The sequence below is a fragment of the Ursus maritimus genome, unplaced genomic scaffold (assembly GCF_017311325.1).
Source record: "Ursus maritimus isolate PB19 unplaced genomic scaffold, ASM1731132v1 scaffold_21, whole genome shotgun sequence".
Taxonomy (NCBI): domain Eukaryota; kingdom Metazoa; phylum Chordata; class Mammalia; order Carnivora; family Ursidae; genus Ursus; species Ursus maritimus.
In genome coordinates, this window is record NW_024424564.1 from 56,462,381 (window position 1) to 56,486,603 (window position 24,223).

At 55.2% G+C, this 24,223-nt stretch overlaps 1 protein-coding gene across 1 annotated transcript in view; it reads right to left on the minus strand.

The window, feature by feature from the left end:
- Positions 1-1,993: 1,993 nt before the first annotated feature.
- IL17REL (interleukin 17 receptor E like) overlaps positions 1,994-24,223 on the minus strand; it is a 24,554-nt gene continuing 2,324 nt past the window's right edge. Inside the window, exons 2-16 of the mRNA XM_040637749.1 lie at positions 22,027-22,054; positions 7,867-8,016; positions 7,538-7,647; positions 7,188-7,302; positions 6,897-6,941; positions 6,515-6,654; positions 6,271-6,342; positions 6,135-6,189; positions 5,533-5,696; positions 5,421-5,465; positions 5,135-5,192; positions 4,805-4,968; positions 4,554-4,634; positions 4,286-4,343; positions 1,994-3,087 (exon numbers count right to left, since the gene is read on the minus strand). Of these exons, the coding sequence (XP_040493683.1) occupies positions 3,047-3,087; positions 4,286-4,343; positions 4,554-4,634; positions 4,805-4,968; positions 5,135-5,192; positions 5,421-5,465; positions 5,533-5,696; positions 6,135-6,189; positions 6,271-6,342; positions 6,515-6,654; positions 6,897-6,941; positions 7,188-7,302; positions 7,538-7,647; positions 7,867-8,016; positions 22,027-22,054 (1,326 nt within the window). The 3' untranslated portion in view covers positions 1,994-3,046. The remainder of the gene's footprint in view (positions 3,088-4,285; positions 4,344-4,553; positions 4,635-4,804; positions 4,969-5,134; positions 5,193-5,420; positions 5,466-5,532; positions 5,697-6,134; positions 6,190-6,270; positions 6,343-6,514; positions 6,655-6,896; positions 6,942-7,187; positions 7,303-7,537; positions 7,648-7,866; positions 8,017-22,026; positions 22,055-24,223) is intronic.

A 24,223-nucleotide genomic window follows, 5' to 3' on the forward strand; every position in this document is an offset into this window, starting at 1 on the left:
CTTATCTTGCTCTGCCTTTCCTTTCTGAGTGCCCTTCTCACGTCCTAGAGGACTCACTCATGGTTTTGTATTGGTGTGTTGATCCCCTGCCTCAGGCAGGGACCCGTGTTCCCGTTGACCACTGAGGAGAGGCACAGCAGTCACTACGTAAGAACTGGGGAGTGAATCTATGTCCGACAGGCAGCTCAAACTTAGCACGTCCAACCCCCAACCCTAGCTGCTATGTCCCTCTTCAGCCCATGGGGCTCTGCCCTCCAGGCACTGAGGCCAAATGTTGGTCTGTTTCACTCATACCCATGGAAGCTGTGCCAGGACATCCCATGGCCCCACCTGCCTGCCACACCCCACCTCTCACCTGTCAGAGCCCGCTAGAACCAGGCAGTTCATGACCCTTCATCCCCGCTGTCTCTGCCCACATGGCAGCAGGACCACCCTGCTCCACCTGGCACCCCTCCCATACGTCCTTTGCTTTCCTAGCCTTCTTCTCCCCAGCCTCACACTGACACTGGGCACCCCATGTAATTTATGTCATTAACCCGTTTGTGGTCTGTCTCCCCCACGCAAACATCGGCTCCAGGTAGGGTGACCAATGGTCCCCATTTGCTGGGCCTCAGGGCTGAGAATCCTGACCCAATCAGCCCCTCAGTCCAGGGCAGACCCCTTGGTCCCCAGCTGCGGGGGCAGTGATCTTAATTCCTGGTGCTGGGTCAGTGGGGCACCCAGAGGGTACTCAGCACCTGCTTGAGAATGGGTGAGTGAATGAATGGGGCACACAGATGTCCCGAAGGCTCCCTGCGGTTCAACTGTGAGCCTTGGCATGGGTGACCTAGCCACCTATCTTCGGTCCTCCCCATCTTGGGGCTTGAGGTCATCAGCATTTTACTGCTGGGCAAGAGTGGCCTAAGGTGGGGATGGGATTTCGGGCTGCGGTAGGGGTCGGTGTTACTGGCCAAGGCAGGCCTGCTGGGCCCCCGGGCCCTCGGTGTGGTCTCAGATCTCGGTGCAGAGGTTGGATCACTGAACACCACTGCCACTTGGTGGCAGCGCACACATGGACAGCTGGGAAGCTGGAACCCAAGCATCCCCGCCTCAGCCAGTTCCCCATAGCCCTGAACCTCTTTGAGAGGAACGCAGTCATGGCCTGTTTAGGCCTCAGTTTCCCCCATCTTTGGAAGGTCAGGGCCGCAGCAAGTCTTGAGGGAGACTACACCTGGTCAGGATTTCCAGGGGTAGCCCTGGTTCAGAGCCAGGGTCTCTCTGCATGGCCACGGGGCTCCTGGGTGGCCCAGGTGAGGGATGCAGGAACTCCGGGCAGGGGCAGCCCAGCCATAGGCAGGACTCTGGTCCCTCGCCCCGCCCTGGGCCTTGATGGGGAGGGAGCACCCTAGGCAGACAAGGGCCTCCAGAGGACCCCATGCCCCCAAATGCTGTTCAGCGAGGAAACGTGGTGAGTGCAGAGCCACAGCCTGCCAGCCCCTAAACCCTGACCCAGGGTAGGAGTGGGGGCCTGGGACCCGAGGGTGAGGCCTCCCTGACCCCCACTCCCCCAGCGTCCCGTCCTTCTGTCAGCTCCTGGCTTGACCAGGCCTCTGGCAGCCACTTTATGGGCACAGTAGAGGGGGGCTTCAGGAAAGGGCAAGCCCTGCTCTGCCCCCCTCCATCGTGAGGCTGAGCACCAACAGGGGTGGGCCAGTTGAACACCCCTCTTCCTCTCACTTTCCCTCGCACACATGGCCTGGGGGCAGGCCGTTGGGGTATTGGCATCTCCAGCCGTTGGGGTATCCTCGGGGACAGCTTGGGGGCTTGTACGTGGTGGGGGGCTAGCAGGCTCCATCTGCAGTCTGTGGTTCCACACTTGCCTCTGGAAGCAGTCCCACCTTGGCCCCATGTTAACAGGTGCGCCTGGGCCCCATAATCCTCCCCGCCAACCCACTTGCCCCAAGGGGCTACCTTGCCCCGCAGACCCCATCTCTGTCCATGGGAAGAGGCAAGCTGGGTGGACAAGTGTTTACTGAGTGGGGGGTGCATACTGGCTTGGGCCACCTCCTAGTTTGCTGGGGGCTGCAGCCCCCATTAAGGGAGGGAGAGGGAGGGAGAGCGAGACAGGCCCTGGAGGCAGGAGTGCATTTGCAGATGGCAGCACCGCCGGCCATCCAGGGGGCCAGGCCCGGGCTGCCTGTCCCTGGGTGCATGGTGGCCAGGTGGAGAGGGTTCCCAGACTCCAGATGATGGCAGCTCAGGAGCGGCAGCCTGGTGGTCCTTGGGAGCCAGCATGAGTTCTGTGGGGCCCATCTGACAGCCAGCTTCCGGGAGACCCCTGGTCTGGGGTGTGGGTCCCTCTCTGGTGGCCCTCAGGGAGTGTGATACTTCTGGGAATGGCACAACCTGGCAGGTGGCTCCCGAGGCCACAGGAAGTGGACAGCCTTCCCTGGACTGGCTGGGCTGGGGGGCCGGAGAGTGGAAGGGGGCCTGACTTCTGCGAGGGCTGGTGCAGGGGGTCGGGTGGAGGCCCAGCCCGGGCAGTAGGGGCCACCCGGCATGGGGACCCTGGAGTGCTCTGGGCAGGGGCTGGAGGTGGTCCTGAGCCAACCGAGCTGCAGAACATGTGGGGTCACGCTCTGCTCTCTAGTGCCCTGGGAAAGCTCCGGCAGCCATCAGGCAGCGGCCAGGCCCTGGTCCTTCCGCCAGTGATGCTGGCCATGACCACAGGCGGAGGGAGGCTGCACCAAGCTGAGACAGGGCAGGTCAGAGGCCAAGCCATCTGGGAGAGAGGGCAGCCCCCCCAGCCATTCCGTAGGCCTTCACCGAGGGGGTTCAGGAAGGGGCTGAAAGTCCTTCATCTGACCCAAAGCCCCTGGCCTAGCCTGAGGGCCCCCGAATAGCCGCGGGCCTCTGGGGAGCCAGAAGGTGGCTGGACCCACAGCCTGGGTTCAGGTGAGCCACCTCCAAATTCTGAGGCCTGGCTTTCGCTGCCAGAGACCTGGGACCCGGATGTGAGCTGGCCTCCACTGTACCCCAGCATTCAGCCAGGGTACTCGCTCATGCTTCATGAGGCTCCTGGCCCCAGTCTGCTGTCCCCAGTGGCAGCTGGAAAGAGAGGAATGGGGGTGCTGGTTCAGTGTACCCCCTACCAACCTTGTCTGGGGGCACAGACAGCTCACCCCCCCCTGTGGCAGGAGGAAGGAGAGGGAGCCGCAGGCCCCAAATGCTCAGGGCTTACTGGGCAGGCCCTTCTAGGCTGCCCAGTCCTGGAGAGCCGATGCACAGCAGCAGGCCAGTGTCCCGTCCTCAGGGGCAGTGCAGCTCGACCCCAAAAGCAGGATGCACTCCCACTTGAGCCGGGCCTGGCCCCTCTGCTCTCAGGCCTGTCCCTGGGATCCTGGGACCCACCCAGCGCCGCATGGAGGCTCTGCCAGTGGCTGGGGCCTGCTCCCAGGTCACCTGGATGGTAGATGGTGGAGCCCCAGTCAAGACACAGGCTCCCAGGGATGTCCATCACCCTTTGACCTGCTAGAGGAGAACTTTGCAGGGGAATGGCACCCAGACTTGACTGAACAGCTCCTCTGGGGGTTGGGAGGAGGTGGAGGACACAGGTCTAAGAGACGCGCCCCGGGCTCTAGGGCATTTCCGGTGGGGCGGGGGCTGCCCTGGAATCATGGAGACCCGAGCAGGCCGCTGACACTGGGCGGGTGCCAGCCCCGCCCCCTCCCGGCCCCCTCTTGCCCCCGAGGCTCCTGCAGCCCACTCTCCCCTCAGCAGCCCGAGGGGTCTTGCACATGCCGCTGGCGACGCCTGCTCCCCGCTTACATCCCATTGCTGTTCTCAGGACCCCCAGGCAGAGGCCGCCCTCCAGGGCCACATCCAGGACCCCCATGCTTAGCTTTGTCTCCTGCTAAGCCCGAGGTCCCAGGAGTCTGGGCCTAAGTGGCCTGGCTGGGTGAAGGAGGGACAGTTGGAACCACAGCCCTGGTCAGGGTTGGTGGATCTCCGGAAAGAGGAAGCAGGACCACTGGTGCAGTGACGCGGGGATGGCGCTTGTGATGTGCCGCGAGGGCCCTTGACCTCCCAAGTCAGGGGTCTGCCTTCGCCCTGGCTCAGAGCCTGGCCCGACTTCCAGGCAGACGGCCCCTCTGTCCCCCACCAATGCCTAGTCACCCTGAGAGTGGGAGGCAGGGACCAGGCTCAGAGCTGAGGTTGGAGTCCAGTCGTTGGCCTCCTGAAGCCCATGAGTGTGCACTGCCCCCCACCCCTGCCCTGGGACCTGAGACCCAGCGGGGGCACTCACTGCACTGAAGGTCACACAGCTGCTGGGGGGCGGAGAAGTGCACATCAGTCCTCCAGCCCTGCAGGCGCGGGGCATTTTGGTCAGCACAGCCTGCGGCCTCTCCCGCATCCTGACTGCAGCCGCCAGAGCGGCGGCCTGGGGAGGCTGCTGGGCTGACAGGCCCAGGGAGGAGCCTTGGTGGAAGGAGTTCCCCCCATCGGTTGATGACAGGGAAGCAGGTCTGGGACTGCAGTAGGGGGTGGGGGCTGGGGGGGGCAGCACCACCCACCTGGATGCAGGTGTTGGGTACACAAGCCTCATCCCTGGGAATGTCCACAAAGGCTACCGCAGGGTCAGCCATGAAGTCACCCTGGGTGGGAGAGGGGTGGGTCATAGGCAGTGGGGGGAAGACTGGCTCACACAGCAGAGTGCCCTGCACCCCTCCACACGGGGCAGCCTCCAGGGGCTGACTCAGGGCATTGTGGACAGGGAAGGAGTTAGCCACCCTCCCCAGGAAGGAGACCCCCCCACTGGGCTCACTGAGGCTGGAGGGAGGGCCGTGGCCCGGAGCACGGGGCGGCAGGCAGGGGGCCACGTCTTCCTTTGGTGACACAGCTGCACCTGGAAACGGGCCGCGCTGGTCGAGAAGAAGGTGACCCGGAGGTGGCCCTGAGAGGCTGCTGGCTGGGCGGTCATCTTCCAGGCTGTGGGGATGGAGGGTTGAGGCCCAGCAGCCCCCCTTCCCTTCCTCCCTCCCACTGACCCAGCACCCTGTCATCCCACCTGCAAAGAAAAGGGCGTATTTGCCGCATCTGCACAGCAAAGGCCCCAGGCCAGCCTCCCTGCCCTGCCGCCCCACCGAGAGCTCACCTTGGAAGCCTTGCTCTTGGAAAGGGCACCTCACCCAGAAGCCCCGGCTGGTGGAGAACTGCAGAGAGGTCGCGAGGCATGAGACCGTGGCAGCGTGTGCGGGGGTGGCTGGGGGCGGGGACGGGCTGAACCTCCCTCCCCCACAGTCCCTTAGCTCCACCGCCAGACCAGGGTGGGGGTCAGAGGGGTCCCTGGGAGGCTGCATGCCCCGGAGCCCTGTCTCCTGCTCGCCACCTCCCACCAGGGGCTGGTGGAGCGCACGGCAGCGGCGGCCCGGCCCACTCACCTTCAGGCAGAGCTGGGGCTGTGTGTCCACCCTCGGGTACTGCACCTGCGGGGGGCTCGGGTCAGGCCCCCGCCATCCACGCCCGCCCCCGTCCCCACCTGGGGGTACTCACCCTGCCGTGTGCCGGCCGGCTGGAGTGCTCCAGGGTGTGGCAGAGGGCCCCAGGCCCCGGGCGCCAGCACAGACTCACGTGGCCACTCACGGGACAGGCAGGCTCCCAGCTCAGGGCCTGGTCCCCCGGGTGGTAGTGGACAGCGTCCCAAAGGGCCTCTGTCTCTGCAGGGACCCTCCCCCAGGGCTGGAGTCAGCAGAGCCCCCGCCCACATGTGTGTGGAGCCGAGCCGAGCCGAGAACGGGTAACCCTCCTCCACCCCTCGGAGAGTCGCTCTCGGAAGACTTGCTCCTTCCACGCGAGCGGGGCCAGGGCGCGCGTCCGTGTGTACTGGGCGCACACGTGCTTGCACACACGCGTGTCTATGCACAGATTCTGCCACCGGAAAGGGCTTGCCTGGGGTACGCCTTTGGCCACGGGCCGGCCACGGCAGGTGCCAGGGAGGACCAGGCCTGTCCGCACGCTCCATCCCCACTGTGGCCTCCTGCAGGCTGAAGCAGGCCAGCCCCCACCCTGCCGGGCACCCTCCGACCTGCCCTCCTCCCACCCTGCTTCCTCTTCCCAAACCCCTGCCCCCCTAATCCACACCAGAGGGCACTTGCCATCTTCGAAGGGACAGGCCTGCATCCGCACGGCGTCTGGGGTCGCAGACCAGCCCTGCGGGAGGGGCTGGGGTCAGCGCAGGTCCTGCCCCTCCCTCTGTGTCCTCCCGGCAGTGCAGGCCACACTCTCACTGACCTCAAGGCACAGGCACGGCAGCTCTTGGCTGTAGGGTAGAGAGACGGTGCGGGATATCCTGTTCACTGTCACCTGCGGTGGAGCGGACAGCTTAGGGGCTGGGGTCCAGTGGGTGGGACGGGGCCAGGCTGGGAAGGTCTGGGGTGGGGATGGGGGGTCGGGGGCGTGGTCTGGGGCCGGTGAAGGGGGGTTTGGCGGTTGGGCAGGACGCGGCACCCAGGGTTCGGCCCGGGCCTGGGCTCACCCGCACTGGGGCACCCACATCCTCGCAGGTGAACCACTTGAGGCAGAGCCGGACGTAGTAGTCGGGGCCCCCGGGGGCCTCAGGCACCTGGACCAGGATGACCTTGCGACTTCGGTCCACCCAGTAGGAGAACTTCTCAGCTATAAAAGGGCAGCAATTGGGGGCCACGCTGGGACTAGCTGTCACGGTACGAAGGTCTTCACCTGTCCTGAGAGCCTCCAGGTGATGACCCCCATGCTAGACCCAGGCATTTGGGAGTCGCCAACCCGAGAACCCATCATGACTTCCCAAGTGAGTCAGGCAGAAGACCCCCGTGGGAGGGTGTGTGGGGGTCTCCCCAGGGGCTGCGGGGCTATGGTTCCACCCGAGGAAGGGGCCTCACCAAAGCAGACGGGCACGTTCCTCCCCACGTCCTCGTCTCTGCAGTCTGCAAATGGCACAGCAATGGTGGGCCCAGCCACTCTGTCCCCAGCAGCTGTACCCCTCATCTGGCCTCTGCCTATGTGCTTTACGGAAGTCTCTCCTCTCCCAGGGAGGCCGTGACCCCGAAGCGGAAGGCGCTGGCTGTGAGCTGCCCAGCATGGGGTCCTGCCCCCTACCCCAGATGTCCCAGCCCAGGTTGTCCCTAGAAGCCAGTGGCAGCTGTACCCAGGCAGGCCCCATGAGCTCCCACCTTCCACATGGTACTGCCGGTCCAGCTGGACCCCACAGAAGTGGGGGACGGTCCTCAGGGTGACGTAGAGGCTCTGAGCCACACTCACTTCGAAGCAATCAAAATGTACCTGGAGCTGGGCATGCACAGGTGTGAGCCAGGTGGACCTGGGGTCTCTAGCTACCCATCCCTGGCCAGGCCAGCTCCACCTCCACAGCTGGAACCCAGGAGAAGGGGTCCCCAGGCCTCGGGCCTTGGGTGGATCAGGTGTCCAGGAAGGGAAGGCAGCTAGGAGCACCCAGGGGACAGCTGCTCCTGCTTGGCAAAGGCTTGGGTGGGACCAGCAGGTCTGGGTCAGGCCCTGGCCTCACCTGCCGCCCCACTTGCAGTCGGCGGGAGGCTCTGGAGACCCGCACGCTCTGACACTGAGTCTCCTGGGTGTCCAGATTCATGGAGCAGGCCTCCAGGCCCCGCAGGCTCTCTGGGTGAAGGGAGGGGCCAGGCAGGGCTGGTCAGACCAGGGCAGTGAATCCTCTTTCTTCCCCTCCTTTCTGGGAAGTGAGTTAGCAGGGTCCCCAGCCCGCCTCTGTCTCTCGAAGTGTTGTGGAGTTAAGGGAGCCCTGAGCCCACCACCCTGCTTCCTGGGTGTTCCAACCATCACCGGCAGCATGGCCCCCGCCCCCCCCAGGTTGCCTCTCACCATGCAGCACGAGGGAAGCCTGCACGCGCAGAAGGAGGGAGCAGCCATTGTGGGGGGCACACTTCATGGCCGTGGAGAGCTTCAGGGCCTCCAGGACCAATGGGGACATGGATGTGGGGGGTTGCCGGCAGAAGTTGTTAAAAATGTTCCCTGGGGAGGAGAGAAGGGGGGTGAGTGCCACAGGGCTCCCCAGTGCCTGGGTAAGGCTTTGTGGGTGGCCCAGCCAGTGGAGGGAGCTCTGGGACGGCATGTCTGGGAGGGGTCCTCACTATCTTGTCCCAGTGCAATCAGGGAACTGGCCCCAGTGAAGAGTGGACCCACCCTGGAGCAGCTGTCTGTTGGGCATGGGGAGTGGGGCCAGGCTGGGGAGTGTGGGTATCCACTGCCCCGCCTGGCCAGCGCGGGTGCAGGGGAGCCTTCGTTCTGATAGGCTGGCAAGCCCCACTGGCTCTCTTCAAAGGCCTGCAGGGGTACCTGGGTCATGACCCCAGGGTCATCGGAGCCCAGGGCTCTGTTCACAGGCCAGCAGCTGGACTGGCGCAGGTGAGACAGGCCGCGAGGCCTTGGCGGAGCCGGGGCCTCACTTCCAGGCACTGGGGCTGAGTGGGGTTGCGGCCTTCACGTGGCCAGGCTTGCAGCCGGGGACTTGGAGGACTGTGGGGTTAGCTTCACATGAGCTGCGGAGCCCTGGGGCGGCCTGCGCCCCACAGAGTCGGTAGCCCAGGTGCCCTCCTGCACCCAAGGTTGTGGTTCGTCTGCATGCACGAGAGATGGGGTTCAAGCCTGGTGTTACGGGCGGTGGAGGCAGTAACCCTGAGGTGGGACCGTGTGTCCAGGAAGGGAAGGTGTGTGTGCTCAGTGGGTGCTTCGGGGGCCCAGAACTCCCAGGAGCCCCCAAGGCAGACCCTAGGGGGCCTGTCAGGAAGATCTTGCTGGGGCTAGGACGGGAGGGGAAGGGCAGGCACCACGGGGGGAGAGGGACCCTCTGTCAGACCAGCGAACTGCTAACATGCGAGTGAAGGGAGCAGAGGAGGCATATCAAAGACACTCTGCGGTGAGGCGGAGGCGGGAACAGACGCTCCGGAGGCCCCAGCCCCGACCTGAGCGCGGACTTGCAGACTCGAGGGCACAGAGCAGCACCGCTCCCCGAGCCTGGGGCCACACCTTCTCCAGCGTGCAAGTAGGTGGGCTACGGAGAAGGGAGGTTGCCCCAGAGCCAGGTCTTTGCAGGAGGGCCGTGGCCCTGCCACCCGGGCCTGGATGGGCGAGCATGCTGCTGGAACAGCACTGCGGAGCCTGCCACTCGACAGAGCTCATGCTAACTGACTTCAGAAAGAGACCCAGAGGGACATCGGGAATTACAAGATCCGAATATGTTCACGGGAAAGAAACCCAGCTCTGTGGATCCCACTGTGGCCTAGATGGAGTCACGGAGGTCAGGTTTACGCTCCAGCCTGACACAGCCTAGAAAGCCAGACAGAATACACGGAGAATGGTCTCAGGACACAACAGGAGGAAAGGGAGGACAGTGATGCCCTTGAGGTGACACTGTCTTGAGAGCATCTCCGGCCTATGGGGGACGGAGGGGCCCAAGGGGAGCCTGACTCCCTCCCTGAGTCAAGGAAAAGGGCAGAGAGCCCGGGCAGACCAAAGTGCCCATGTTTGCAGGATAGAGCGTGACCCAGGGGAGAAAGCTGCAGGAAGAACCCGGGAGAACATTCCCCTGCCAAGCACAGGGCAGCACGCCCATGTGGCGGAACTACCAGAGGCGGGAAGGAACCAGCCCATTTGAGGGAACGCACCCTGCAAGCACGTGGGGCCGGGAACAGTCCCTATTGGCAGCCAGGCCCTCGGTAGCTACCACATTTGAAGGGTCTTGCCTCCATAGGGGATAATTAGCCTCAGACTGCGTGCTGCTGTCATCCTGCCCAAAGACAAGGTCCTAAAAGCAAGACCCCCCAAAGCTTAAGCTTTAGCCAAGTAACTCAAATGTCTTCCAGGAAAGCCTCAAAGATATTTGTAGTAATAAAAACATATATCTAGGGGCGCCTGGGTGGCACAACGGTAGCGTCTGCCTTCGGCTCAGGGCGTGATCCCAGCGTTGTGGGATCGAGCCCCACATCAGGCTCCTCCTCTGGGAGCCTGCTTCTTCCTCTCCCACTCCCCCTGCTTGTGTTCCCTCTCTCGCTGGCTGTCTCTATCTCTGTTGAATAAATAAATAAAATCTTTAAAAACAAAAAACAAAAAAAATATATCTAGCACACAATGGGGTAAAATTCACAATGTCTCCCACCCAATAAAACATTACAAGCCATGCAAAGAATCAGGAAAATACAAATAATGAGGGGAAGAATCAATTAATTGAAACTGTTACAGGTTTTAGTCAAGAACATTAAGGCAATTATTACAGCTGTATTCTGTATGTTCAAACAGTTAATCACAGACGTGGAGGATTAGATAGGGAGCTAGAGCTCAAATCCAACTTCTAGAAAAAATTATAATGTCTGAGATGAAAAATACATCAGACAGGATTAATAGCAGATTAGATATTTAGAAAAAGAAGATTGGGGAACTTGACTAGCGAGAGAAACCATCCAAAAGTAAGTGGAAAGAGATAATGGTGCTAATGGTACAACAACAGAAGCCTTGGCAGGACAACTTCAGTGCCCTGTGTCTGTAGAGTCCCCAGAGGAATGGGGGGGATGAGGGAAAAAACAAAACTGGAAGAAATAGATATGTCTTCAACTTGATGAAAACTATAAACTCACAGATCCAAGAAGCCGGTGAGTGCTAAGTATAGGAGAGATGGGAAAGATTACGAGGCACGCCACCATCAATTTGCTGGAAGCCAGGGGCAATGAGAAAATTGTAGAAGCCACCAGAAGAAAAAGACACGTTACGTAGAAGGAACAAAGGACACGACAACAGCAAGCTTCCCGTGGGAGAGGGCAGAAGAGCCCCCACGGTGCTGAAAACACCCAGGAGAGCTCTACCACGGAGCTCCTAAAAATGAGGGGGAAATAAAGACGTCGTTAGCATATGAAGGCTGAAAGAATCCCTCGTCAGAAGACCCACACTACAAAAAAGCCCCACCAGAAATGGTAACCAGGCGGTAGATACACAAGATATTTCCTCATTATTTAAATCCATTTGAAGGAGGATTGACTGCTTACACAAAATAATAATAATAATGCGCTCTGGGGTCTAGAACTCGTGTCAAAAGGAAAGGTGTGACCACAGCAGCACAAATGCCCTGGGGTTGGGGCGCCTGGGTGGCTCAGTCCATTAAGCCTCTGACTCTTGGTTTCCACTCGGGTCGTGATCTCGGGGTCCTGGGACCGAGCCCCGCTTCATGCTCCTTTCTCAGCAGGGAACCTGCTTCGCCTTCTGCTCCTCCCCCTGCTTGTGCTCGCTCTCGAAAATAAATAAATTATCTTTAAAAGAAAAAATTTAGTGAGCTCAGCTTCCACCTTAAGGAACTAGAGATAGAAGAGTAAATGCGGGGCGCCTGGGTGGCACAGTGGTTGAGCGTCTGCCTTCGGCTCAGGGCGTGATCCCGGCGTTATGGGATCGAGCCCCACATCAGGCTCCTCCGCTAGGAGCCTGCTTCTTCCTCTCCCACTCCCCCTGCTTGTGTTCCCTCTCTCGCTGGCTGTCTCTATCTCTGTCGAATAAATAAATAAAATCTTTAAAAAAAAAAAAAAGAAGAGTAAATGCACATCCTTAAATTAATGCTATATTGTATGTCAATTATATCTCAAACTGGGGAAGAAAGAGTAACAAAATCCAAAGTAATCAGAAGAAAAAAATAATAAAGATCGGAGATCAAAATAATAATAAAAAAACCCAATGAAATAGAAAACAGAAAAGCAATAGAGAAAAGTCAATGAAAGCAGATGTTTAAGAAAGAAACACTACCAGTTCTACAAGGATTCTTCCAGAAAACTGATGAAGAGGGACTAGTTTGGAACTCATTCTCTGATATCAAAACCTGACAGAAACATTACAAAAAGAGAAAATTACAGATACCTCATGGCCATAGAGTAGAAACTCTAACAAAATTTTAGTAAATGTAATCCAGCAACATCTAAAAGGAAAACACGGACCTGCCAAGTGTGGTTTGTCCTAGGAATACAAGAATTGATTCAATGTTGGAAAATCAATCACTATAATTACGTTAACAAATTTTGAAAACCACATATGATCATCTCAATAGTCATAGCAGAATTATTTTACAAACTCCAATATCTATCCCTAATAAAAACTCTCAGCAAACAAGGAACGTGAGGGAACGCTCTCAATCTAATAAGGCCTTCTAGGGGAAACCTATAGTTAATATCATGTTTGCCAGTGAAAGAAGGATCGCTTTCCCCTGAGATCAGGAATAAGACCAGGATCATTGCTCTGATCACTTCTACTCAACATTGTATTAGAGACCCTAGTCAATGCAATAAGGCAAATGCAAGAATCAAGATCAATATACAAAAATACACCATATTTCTGTATACTAGCAAAGAACAATTGCGAATTGAAATTTTAAAGATACCATTTACAGTAACATAAAAATATGAAATACTTAGGGACAAATTTGACAAAAGATGTACAAAATCTTTGACCTGAAAACTACAAAATATTGCTGAGGGAAATTAAAGAAAACTTAAATAAATGGAGCGGTATACTGGATTCATGGGGCAGATGACTCAAAATTGTAAGACGTCAATTCTCCCCAAACTGATCCATAGATTCAATGAAATTGTGATCAAAATCCTTTTTGTAGAAGGCCCTTTTTTCCCCCATAAACTGACAAGCTGATTCTAAAATTCACTTGGAAGCGCGAAGGATCTAGAATAGTCAAATTATCTATGATGAAGAACGAATCTGAAAGCCAACACTGCCTAATTTCAGGACTTATTATAAAGTAATTAAGTGTAGGGATTAAGTCAGTGTGGTATTAGCATCAAGATAGACAAATGGATGGAACAGAATAGAGTTCCCAAAGAGACCCGCCCGTGTACGGATGGTTGATTTTCCGCAAGCACGCTAGGCAGCCTGGCAGGAAAGGGACAGTCTTTTCAATGAATAGTGCTGGGACAACTGGGTGTTCACATGCAAACAAACAAACAAACAAACAAACAGAAGAGAACCTTAATTCACACCTTACACTACATACAAAGGTCACTCAAGACGGACTGCTGATTTAAATGTGAAGTCTAACACTGTAACACTTTTAAAAGAAAACATAGTAACAAAATATCTTTGGGACCTTGAGTTAGGCAAAGATTTCTTAGATACAACACTGAATCATGACTGTAAAAGAAAAAATTGATAAACTGGACTCCATCAAAATTTATCTTTGAAAGATGCTGGTAAGAGAAAGAAAAGACAAGTCACAAGCTGAGGGAAAATCCTTGCGGATCATATATCTGGTAAGGAACTTGCATTCAGAATCTGTAAAGACCTTTCCAAATTTCATAAGGAAACCAACAACCCAGTAAAGAATAAGATCTGAACAGATTCTTCACCATAGAGGGTAAAAGTGGCCAGTGGGCACGTGAAGAAATGCTCAACATCAGGTGACATTAAGGAAATGCACATTTAAACCACAATGAGTCCGTGTTACATATTAGAATGGCAAAAATGGAAAGGACTGACCATACCCAGTGCAGATAAGGATGTTAAGATACGCTCCCCCTGCTGGTGGGAGCACAGAATGTCACAGACACGGCTTCAGAAGTTAGATACACACCTGCTGTAAGATACAGCCACTCCGCGCCTTGATATCTACCCAATAGTAACCAGAAAGACTTGCCCATGAATGTTCATTGTAGTTTCATTTTTAGTAGCCCCAAACCCAAATGCCCGTCAACAGGTAGACTGGGCAAACAGATGGTGGTATAGCCACGCAACGGAACAGGCTTTTGATACAATACACAGATGAATCGAAATATAATTATGCTGAGTGAAAGAAGCCAGACACAGGAGTACACACTGCCTGACTCCATACATATAAAATTTTAGGAAATGTGAACTAATCTCTATGGAAATATACGTGGTTTTTCCATTATCCTGACTGTGGTAGCAGTTTCACAGGTGTATACGTACGTAAAACCTTAGCAAATTGAATACTTAAAATATAGTGTTTGTTTTCTGTCAATTTATGGCAATAATGCTATGGGGGCACCTGGGTGGCTCAGTTGGTTAAGCGTCTTACTCTTAAGATCTCAGGGTCTCGAGATTTCAGGCATGATCTCAGGGTCACGAGATTGAGCCCCACATTGGGCTCCGTGTGGTCTGCTTGAAATTCTCTCTCTCCCTCTGCCCCTCTGCCTCCCTGGGCATATGCTCTCTCTCTCAAAAAAAATAAATCTTTTTAAAAATATTTTATTTATTTATTTGAGAGAGGGAGAGTGAGAGAGAGCATAAGCAGGGGGAGAGGGAGAGGGAGAGAAGCAGACTCTCCGCTGAGCAGGGAGTCCAACATGGGACTCGATCCCAGGACCCCAGGATCATGACCTGACCCGAAGGCAGATGCGTAACTGACTGAGCCACCCAGACGCCCCGATAAAATAAGTCTTTAAAAAAAAAAATAATGCCACAAACGAAATTCCTTCTTCCTGCCCATCTACAATGTGTGTAAGAAGGGAGCGAGCTTCCAAACTCCTCCCCAGGATTGGTGAGATGTCATACTGAGCTTGGCCTCATAATAGGGGGTTTCTCCCAACTCAGTTTAAGTTTATGGAAGATCAGAAGTGGGAAAAATAAAACAACAAAACAGTAATTTTTTTAAAAAGCTCTTAAGGACACAGAGCATAACTGTCTTCATACCCCACGGGCTTCTCTTCATCGTGTCAATAGCCAGAGGGGGCAGACTGGGGATGGGCGAGGAGGTCGCAGGCTCCTGCCACTTCTCCTCCCAAACTGATGGATATTAAACAAAAAACGAATAGCCGACCTGCCTTTCATTATCACCCCGTGCGGCCAGTTCTAAACAGTGTCAGTGATAAAATCTTCCCGTACTGGTCAAAGCTCTAAACAGGTGCCCACAACTGGTGTGGCCCCTGCCCCACGTGTCCGTGGCCCCCTGCTGTCTTGGAGCTGATGCAAGTACTGGCGGGGTCTGATGGACTCTTCTGAGCCTTCGGGAGGGACCCCACCAAAGGCAGTGGCTGGAGTCAGATCGCCCGCTGTCCACAGACTTCATGGTGAAGCCGAGTGGACAGCCAGGTAATGGGGGGCTGGCCGGGGGAGCTCTGTCCCAGGCCTGATGCTCCCTTGCCAGGGAGGCCCCCCGTAGAGCCCCGCGCCGCCGCATTCCTAAGGGAAGCCGCTCTGCGCCAGACTCCTCCTCCCGCCCACCCGCACCTCCGGTGGGTGAAAATGTCTTCTTCTCTGCTAGGAATGAGAAATTCAAATCTCTTGACCTTTCCTGGGGTGGGGGGGGGGGAAGCAGATTTACTCCAGCCAATCAAGAAAAGGATCAAAACCAGAATTTAAAAAAAAAAAAAAAAGGTAGCGGCATGGCAGAGAAGGGCTCGTGGGGAGCGTGGAACGCAAGGAGCTCTAGAGAGGGGAAGCTGCCTGTCGTGGAATAGAATGCGTAAGAATCGGCTCCGTCCCAAACTAGCCGACAAAGTGGGGAGTAGCAGCAAAGGGGAAGAGATACAAGCCGCTCAATGATCTGTGGCACAAACGGGGCACCAAGTTGTTTCCACCCCGTGGAAACCGTCGTGAACCCAACGTTTGTCAGGAAGACTTGTGGGCGTCTCCCCATGGGTGAAGTAGATATATTTGGTCTTTCCAAAGATTTAAAAAACTGCCGCAGAGCCTTACTATGAGAAGGCCTGACAGATGTATTTTAAAAAGGAGAAAGAGGAACGCAAAAGGAAGAAGTGGGTTACAAAAGGGAACAGTGAACTCAGGAATTGGTAAAACGTGGTGGTGAATTTAAATTCGTATTGACAAAGGAAGAGGAGGAGAAAGCAAGCCTTCTGTGTGTTTAAAAACAAGTTGGGAGTTTCGTTTCCCATAATATGCTAGACCAGGCTGTCCGGGCCAAGTCTGCTGCTGTAAACAGCTAACAACGCTGGAGGAAAAGTAGGCATATGAAAAGCTCCCCGAAAACTTGTCAAAGCTGATCAAAGAAGCAGGATCATCAGGCCAAAGCCTGAGAAACGGCAGAGGGATGGACGGGAAGCCAGTCCTCCTGAGGGCATCACAGAGCTGCCCCACTATCACCCTGGGTCAGGGGAATTGGGCGGAACCCCCAACCCTGGGCCCTGGGGGGTGGCTACTCCGAGCACACAGAGAGGAACAGAGAGCTTCCCACACCCTCTGGTGGGTCTGGGTGCTGGTTCCCAGCCACGGTTTGCAGCTCCAGGACGGTCCACGAGGCCTCAATCTGTTTTTTAATTCAAAAATGGTCCTGAGAGTCACACATTACTTCTGGGCACCACTCAGAAACAAAGGGAATCTGGTTTTGGAAGAAAGCTCCTTCATCCTAGGCCCTGGGGACACCACGAATTATTTCTTGAGGTCACTGAGCAGGTATATTTAAAGATAAACAAATACGCCAGAAAACAAAGCACCAAGAGGCAAAACCAGCAGAAATGACAGGGCACAGACAGCCCCACAGTCTTTCGGTGACAGACACAACAGCTGTGAACGACAGAGCAGCCACCCTAAGACAAACTTGAAAGTGTGCAGTGGGGGGAAAAAAAACTACAAAGAGGGACCAGCCACATGCGAAATAAACAGTTTCTAGAAACGAAACCCACAGAAATAGGAATTAAAAATGCAACAAATAACTCTAAGAGTAGACTGGACGTCACCAACGAGAGGACTAGTGAAGTGAAAGATCCCAGCGAATGATCCAGAAGGCAGCAGAGCGACAAGAAGATGGAAAATATAGCAGAGACATTAGGAAATGTGGAGAAAGAAGTAAAATGGCCAAGAGATCTCCGAGNAAGGGAAAGAGGCAGGCACAGCCGATGGCTAGCTTCCCAAAGGCTCACACGACAATGTAAAGGTACAGGTCAGTCTCCCGCATGAATGTACTTGCAAAATCCTACATAAAACTTCAGCAATTTGATTTAAATAATATATTAAACATGACTGGATAGGATTTGTTTCAGGACTCCACGTGTGGTCAACATTTGAAAATCAATCAGTACAATTCACCTCAGGGCGAAAGAGTAAAGGAGGGAAACTGTATGATTATTTTCACAGATGCACAAAGTTTTCATAAAGTTCACTTCCTATTCATGATAAAGAATGTTTAAAAAACTAGGAAAAGAAAGGCACCTCCTTATGTAGATGGAAGCCCCCTGTTTCAAAGGCCCCAAAAGGCAGATAATGACTGGTAAGCCTTGGGAGTCAACCCCATAAATATGAGGACTAAGATGAGGGCTCCCCAGTCAGCGCTGTCCTGGAGATTGGAGCCAGGTCCTTAAGACCAGAAACAAACATAGGTTTATAAACTGTCATCATTTACATAGTATGTGATTATCTGTATACAAAATCTTAAGAGACTCAATGGGAAATCTATTAGAAATAACAAAGAGTTTTTAACAAATGTGTTGGATACAAGATCAATATACCAAAATAACATTGCTTCTGCGAAGCCAACCAGAAAATATAATAAAATAAAGGAAGCATTCACAGTATCCTCAACCTCTGACGAACGTAAGTAAAAGTTTTGAGGAAGACCTAATAGTTGGAAAGGCATACCAGGTTCATGGTTGGAAGACTCAACTCTGATAAGATGTCGTTTCTGTCTCAAATTAATCAATATATTCAATGCAAGTCTGATCAAATGTGTGATATTGTAACTTATAAGAAATATGTATTGGTCCTTGCCCATTATCTGGCGCAGGGACCCTAAAACCCTCGGAATTTCCCAAGAGCTAAGAGCCAGAAGGGTGTCTTTAGTTGTTCAAAGCAAACCACTTTCAACCACACCTGACTTTATGTTAATGAGGTAGGTTTTGGAAAGCCCCTAAGGCTGGGGGCTGGTTGCCAGGGAAATCAACCACAGGATGACCTCTGTGGAGGAGAGACAAGCTGGAGGTCAATCAATCACCAATGGCCAATGAACTTATCAATCGTGCCTATGTAAAACCCTCCCTAGAAGCCTCCACAGAAACTCTAAAGGACAGGGTTTGGAGCACTTTGGGGTTGGTGAGGACGAGGAGCTGGGAGAGTGGCAGCCCCGGGAGGCCTGGGGGTCTCTGTGCCCTCCCGCATCCCTTCTACCTGGTTTTTCTTGAATTATGTTGTTTCATAATAAACTGGGTTTTGGCATGTAAAATGATGCTCTGAGTTCTGTGAGCCAATCAAGTAAAGTAACTGAACCAAAGGGGGGTCGTGGGAGCCTCTGATCTGTAGCCAGGTGGTCAGGGGCACAGGGTACCTCTGGGGTGACCCCCGGACTTGCTGCTGGTGTTTGAAGTTGAGGGGCAGTCTTGTGGGGTGAAGCCTCTAACCTGTGGGCTCTGAGGCTAAACTGGTGGTCTGGGTAACTTGGAACTGAGTTAACTGCTTGGTGATATTAAAAAAACAGCACACACACTGGCTATCTCCTAAATAAATAAATAAATAAATAAATAAATAAATAGGGGCGCCTCTGTCGAATAAATAAATAAAATATTTAAATAAATAAATAAATAAATAAATCCTTTTTTTTTTTTTACAAAAATGGGGGGGGCACCTGGGTGGCTCGGTTGAGCGTCTGACTGTCGGTTTCAGCTCAGGTCAAGATCTCAGGGTCCTGGGATCGGCCCCGCGGTGGGCTCTGCATTCAGCGGGAGTCTGCTTTGAAATCGCTCTCTCCCTCTCCCTCTGCCCCCACCATGCTCACACTCTCTCTCTCCAAAATAAATAAATACATCTTAAAACAAGACACACATTGGAAAACACCTACGGAAACTCTCTGTAAACTTGACAATCAAATATTTATATTGAAGAAGTGAAGGCGTACAAAACGCTAAGACCCTTTTAAAAAGCTTTTTATTGTAAAAATGAGATTTTAGATACTGAAAAGCTCGCCGAGAACACATAGCTTTGTGAATTATTACAGAGCAGGTGGCCTGGTCACTGCCGGGCAGCCGGCCCCGCTTGCCCAAGCCCCTCGCTCACCTCTACGGCAACGACTTCTTTGCGTTGCTCCACGGTCTCATCGCCCACACGTGCCTCTTCACGCCCTAGACTTGAGGCTTTGCCTATTTTTCAAGCTTGGCTTGTCTGGTCCGCTGCTTTGCCTCCATGTCGCCTCCTCCTTGCAGAGTCAGGCTCTGTGACCTGCCAGGCGTCCTCGGGGTGCAGCTCAGCACCCGTCTTCAGACCCCTGTATTTCTGGCCCATCTGCAGCAGGACGCAGAGGCCTGATTGTGCTGAGGGTCTAGTCCTCTGTCAGGACTAGCGCTGGTGTCAAATGTCTTCGGGAGGCGTGAAGCACTGGACCTCCACGTGTTTGATGCTCGCGGTCCCAGCTCTCAGGGACTGGGAGATGCAGAACGCAGCTTGAGTCCCGCCGTTCCATGTCTGCTTTAGTAGCTGGGACACTCGCTCCAAGGCGGCATTCACAGAAGAAAGGCAGGATTCCCAGTTCTCAAGGTGATGAGTTGGTTCTCTGCCGTCCGCAGAGGTTGAAGAGTTCCCTTTATTTTAAAAAACAATATTGTCATGAATACATGGGTTTATACATGGGTTGCAATTCATTGTAATTTTTTTTTTAAGGTGAAATGATATCCTCTTGGCTAACAGGAGTTTCTTTAGGTTGGCTCCAAGTACTTTTTTTTTTTTTAAGATTTTGTTTTTAAGTAATCTCTACACCCAGCATGGGGCTAGAACCCACAGCCCCGAGATCAAGAGTCGCTTGTTCCTCTAAGGCAGCCAGGCGTCCCTTAAGGACTGCTGACTTTTCCCATTGTCTTTGAGAGCTTCTCTGCTCTCTGGTGTGACAAGACGTCCCAGGTTCTTCTCGTACACTCTCTGCCCCAGACTGGGTGTCAGCCGCTTCTCTCGGAAGCCCTGCCTGGTTTTTGGTGAGAAATGATCCTTGACGACTGCAGCCTGGACACTAGTGAGGCTCAGAGCATTGCAAGTGGTCTGCTCTTTTTGCTACCTGCCCCAGAGATTTTTCTCGTTCTCTTTAAGATCCAGTCATTTTACTAGAATATGTTTTGGTGTTTGATCTTCAGGACCCATATTCTTGGGTCCATGGTTTGCCTTACAATACCTAGTTTCAATAAACATTTTTAATCTCCTGAGGACTGTAGTTCTGAGCATTTTTTCTGTTGCCCTGGTTTTCTTCTTCCGCGTCAGTATTTTGGGCATTCTTGGCCTGTCTGAGACACTTACCATTTATTCACACTCCATATTGATCTTTTTTTTCCATTTCTTCTTTATTTTTAAAAATGTCCTTTTTGCCTTGTATGTCTCTTGAATGTTTAATATTTGGTCTGTTCACTCTTGGGTTCTTCTAATGTAGTCTTCATTTCTGAAGTTATTTTTCCTTTATTTCTAATTCTGTGTGTTGTCACCTAACTTCCAGAATTTCTAATTTTTGTTCATATGCGTCATTTCGTTGAGTATTGAAGACTATTTTGAAATGAAATGTTACAGTGGGGATTTTTTTAGCATGCCTTCCTGGTGCACTTGCGTTGTCTTTGGGACTTGACTCCTACTCTTTCTCGTTGTCATGAGTTGTCTGGAGTTTGTCCTCCACCCCGTTCTCCTGAGTGTGTCGGTTCTGAGCTCGGCTTTGCGCCCGAGGCTGGGCTCCGGCCGCCTCTCCAGCCGCACAGCGCCCTCTCCCGTCGTGCGCGCTGCGTTTAGAAGCGGGCGGGACTTCTTAGCTCGTTCCCCCTCGCCCTCGTCCGTCCGTACCTCGTCTCTTGCCTCTGTTGTTCTCGCTCTGCTCAGTCTTGACGGCACCCCCGGTGTAGGGCCGTCCCACCAGGGGTCCCGGAGCTGAGGGGGCGCCGACGCCCCGCTCCCGCCGCGGGTCTGGGTGGGGGGAAGACAGGCGCGCTGTCCCGCTCCCGCCACGGGTCTGGGGTGGGGGGAAGACAGGTGCGCTCTCCCGCTCCCGCCGCGGGTCTGGGGTGGGGGGACGACAGGTGCGCTGTCCCGCGGGCGCTCACGGACGGCTGGGGCCCCGCCTCTCCCCCGGCGCAGCCGCAGGGAAGGCCGCTCACCTGGGGGCGCGGGAGCGAGCCGCACCTCGGCGCCCCCCTCTCCCCACCGAGCCTGCACCTGCGGGTTCAGGGACGCAGGCACACACTACTGCCGCGCTCGGCGCACAGTTTAGGAAAGGGAGGAGCAAGGAGGGGCTCGCGCAGCCAGCCTCCGGAAAGCGGCTGAGTTCAGAGGCGGCGGGTCAAGGAGCCATCCCGCGGCTGGAAAATCAGACCCGAGCGGAGCAGTACGTGCCGCGGCCACAGATGGATCTCCAGGCAGCAAAACATTACCGTTGCATCCCTACCTCACATCACCCGTGGAAGTAAAGAGCTAGATGAAAACGAAACGTTAAAACCTTTAGAAATACAGCAACGCAGGAAACCTATCTACCACCTCAGGACCGGGAAGAATTTCTTAAAAGATTCCCCCAATCCATAAAACCCCTTAAAGAGGAGACTGGTAAGTATGATCACATCAAAGTGGAAAAGTTCTGAATGGCCTTAGGAGGCCACAGGGGAAAAGAGAGGGAGGAGCTCTGTGAGGCCAGGAGCACTCCCGGGGGACGTTGGCAGCAGGAGCCCCCCCAGGCCCCACCCCCGGGCCACACAGACGCAGCAGCAGCCATGAAAGACAATGAAGCTGTAGTTAAACGGGTGTCACTTTTGCGTTGGACAAAAATGCAGAAGTTGATAAGGGGAAATGGGGGTTTCCGTGTATCGCTGGTGTGGCCACTTTGGAAAGAAAGGTAGCGTCCTCCAGTTAAATCCGAACACGGGATTTCTATCTGGCAGGGCACAGCTGGGCGTGAACTGGGGGCCTTGCCCTTGTGCACCAGGTGCTGGACAGGGACATCTGGGGGATCTCTCTCCTGTGAGGCAGGCAGGGGGAGGCCAGTGGAGTGGCAAGGAGGACAGGGTGACCCTGGTGACCAGGGTGCGTGAGGAAAGGCAGCCTGTCCCCCTCTGCCTGAGATGTACTCACGGTTCACTCGGCTCTTGCAGGTGAAGCCCTGGGGACAGAACAATGAGAGAGGGTGAGAGGTCAGCCTGGCTACTTTCTGTCCTACCCCCTGAACCCAGCCCCAGTGGCCAGGAGAGTCATGTGGCCCTTCACTCTCTGCGAGGGCCTGGGGGGTGCCAGAGTCCCCGTTCCTCCTCAGTGTCTGGGGTGCTGGCTCCACCACGGCCCAGCCCAAGGCCCTGCAGACAGTGGCCATTCAGTAAATGGTGTGATACGGACCCCGTGGACCGGGGAGCCCCATGTCCCCAACTACATTCCCAGAGGGCCCGCCTGTTCATTCTTTAGGGGAACAGTGGCGAGTACCTCCTAGGCACTGGTTTGGTGTTGGGGTTCTCGAACAAAAGACAGTGGGGGAAGAGCCTGCCTTTGAGGAGCCCGCATTCTGAGATGTGGACACAATCCAGAACGGAGGAAGTTACACTTCATGCCAGATGTTGAGAAGGGATGAGGGGGAGGGGTATCAGAGGAGCCAGGGGAGCGTGGGCCGCAAGTCTGCAGGCGTGCTCCGCGGAGGCTTTGTCGAGGAGCTGAAGTCACTCGGGCTGCCCGGCCAAAGGCAGCGACGGCATGGAGAAAGTCCCTGTCCTTAGGGTGCCTGGGTGGTTCAGTTGGTGAAAAGTCCCTGTCCAGGCTGGATTCCCCAACCCCCCTCAACCTGACGGAGGGGGCCTGCGGGGCGCGTCTGGACTGGGGACCAAGTTCAGATGGGGCCCGTGGAGGAAGGTGGCTGGGCTGCCAGCCTGCAGGCCTCACTTTGGTGGGTGGGCGGTGGCGCTCCACAGCCGAATTTGGGAACTGAGGTCAGGGGTGCTGCTCTGGGAGCCCACAGGGGCACGGTGGCTGGGGCCCTGGGGCATCGGACTGCGCTGGGCCCGTGCTCCCCAGCGACACTACAGGGCGGCAAGAAGCAACAGCGATGCTGGCCCTCTGCTCCCTTCCCGGAGAACTGACCCTCCAAGGACCTGGGAAGCTGGGGAGGATGGGGGGGCCCAAGGGGAGGGCCTGCACTTCTGGTGGCACCCAGGTGGGAAAACGGGAGAATCCAAGCCGGGTGGACTCCTGCCCCTGGGATCTGCAGAGATGCCACGACTGGCGGTTCCATCCCTGCTCCTACCCCTTTCTAAATACACTTTTACTTCGGAACAGTGTTCGATTTACAGAAGAGCCGTGGAGATAGTCCTGAGAACTAGCGCGTAGCAGTGGCATCTTGCCGACTGGTGGTGTGTTTGTACAAACTAGGGAACTGGTGAACCGGTGCTGGTGTGCTGGTGGCCGGATGGCTAAACTCCACACCGTGTTTGGACTCTCCCAGTTTTGCATGTTTTGTTTCTGTTTTCAACGTCTGTTTTCCGTTTCGCAGTGCTTAGATGAAGGGCTGAGGCCACCTGGACACCCTCTCCGGAATGTGACTGGGCAGTCCCGGGGAGCACAGCTGCCTGGGGATGGGAGGGCAGGAGGGGGCAGCCCAGGCCAGTGAGCCCTAGGGACCCGACCCAGCAGAGCAGGACAGGGCCCCATCTGCAGCCCTGAGTGCATGCAGGAGGGACAGTGCTTGGGTCCCTGGCCACCCTCGCTGCCTCCCTCAGCCTCGATGTTCAGAATTCCCCCTTGGCATCCACTATCCTACCTGTGACCCGAACCTACTCCCCCAGTCCCAGAGCTCAAAGACAGAGCGAGGCCCTGCTGGTTGCCCCGAGGTTGAAGGGCATGCATGTGCCCTGGGCCATGGGCACCGCCTGCCCACTGGCAACTGCCCCTTATGCCTGTGCCCAGAGCCCCTACAGCCCTGGAGTTGTGGCAGCACTGCGTCTAGTGGAGGGCTGGTGGCTGTGGTCTGGGGGTTGGCCCTTCAGTGCCCAGACCCTCTCCTCTCCGGGACATAGGAGGAGGGACCAGCAGGGACAAAGATCAGGCCAGAAATCACCTGTGGGCCGTGTGGCCCAGGGTTCCTGGTGTACCAGGAGCTCGAAGGGAGTGGGGAGTGGAGGGGGCAGGGGAGAGGGCTGGCTGTGTGCCCAGGGGCCTGGAGAAGGAGCAGGGGCCGGTTGGAGAAGTGGCCGCACCCCCACCTCCCTGGGGTTTTCCGTTGGGCTTCTCGGGGCTTCCCGTGCCAGGCGTGGGGGCTGTGTGTGGGGAGGGACCCCTGAGGGACCCCCCC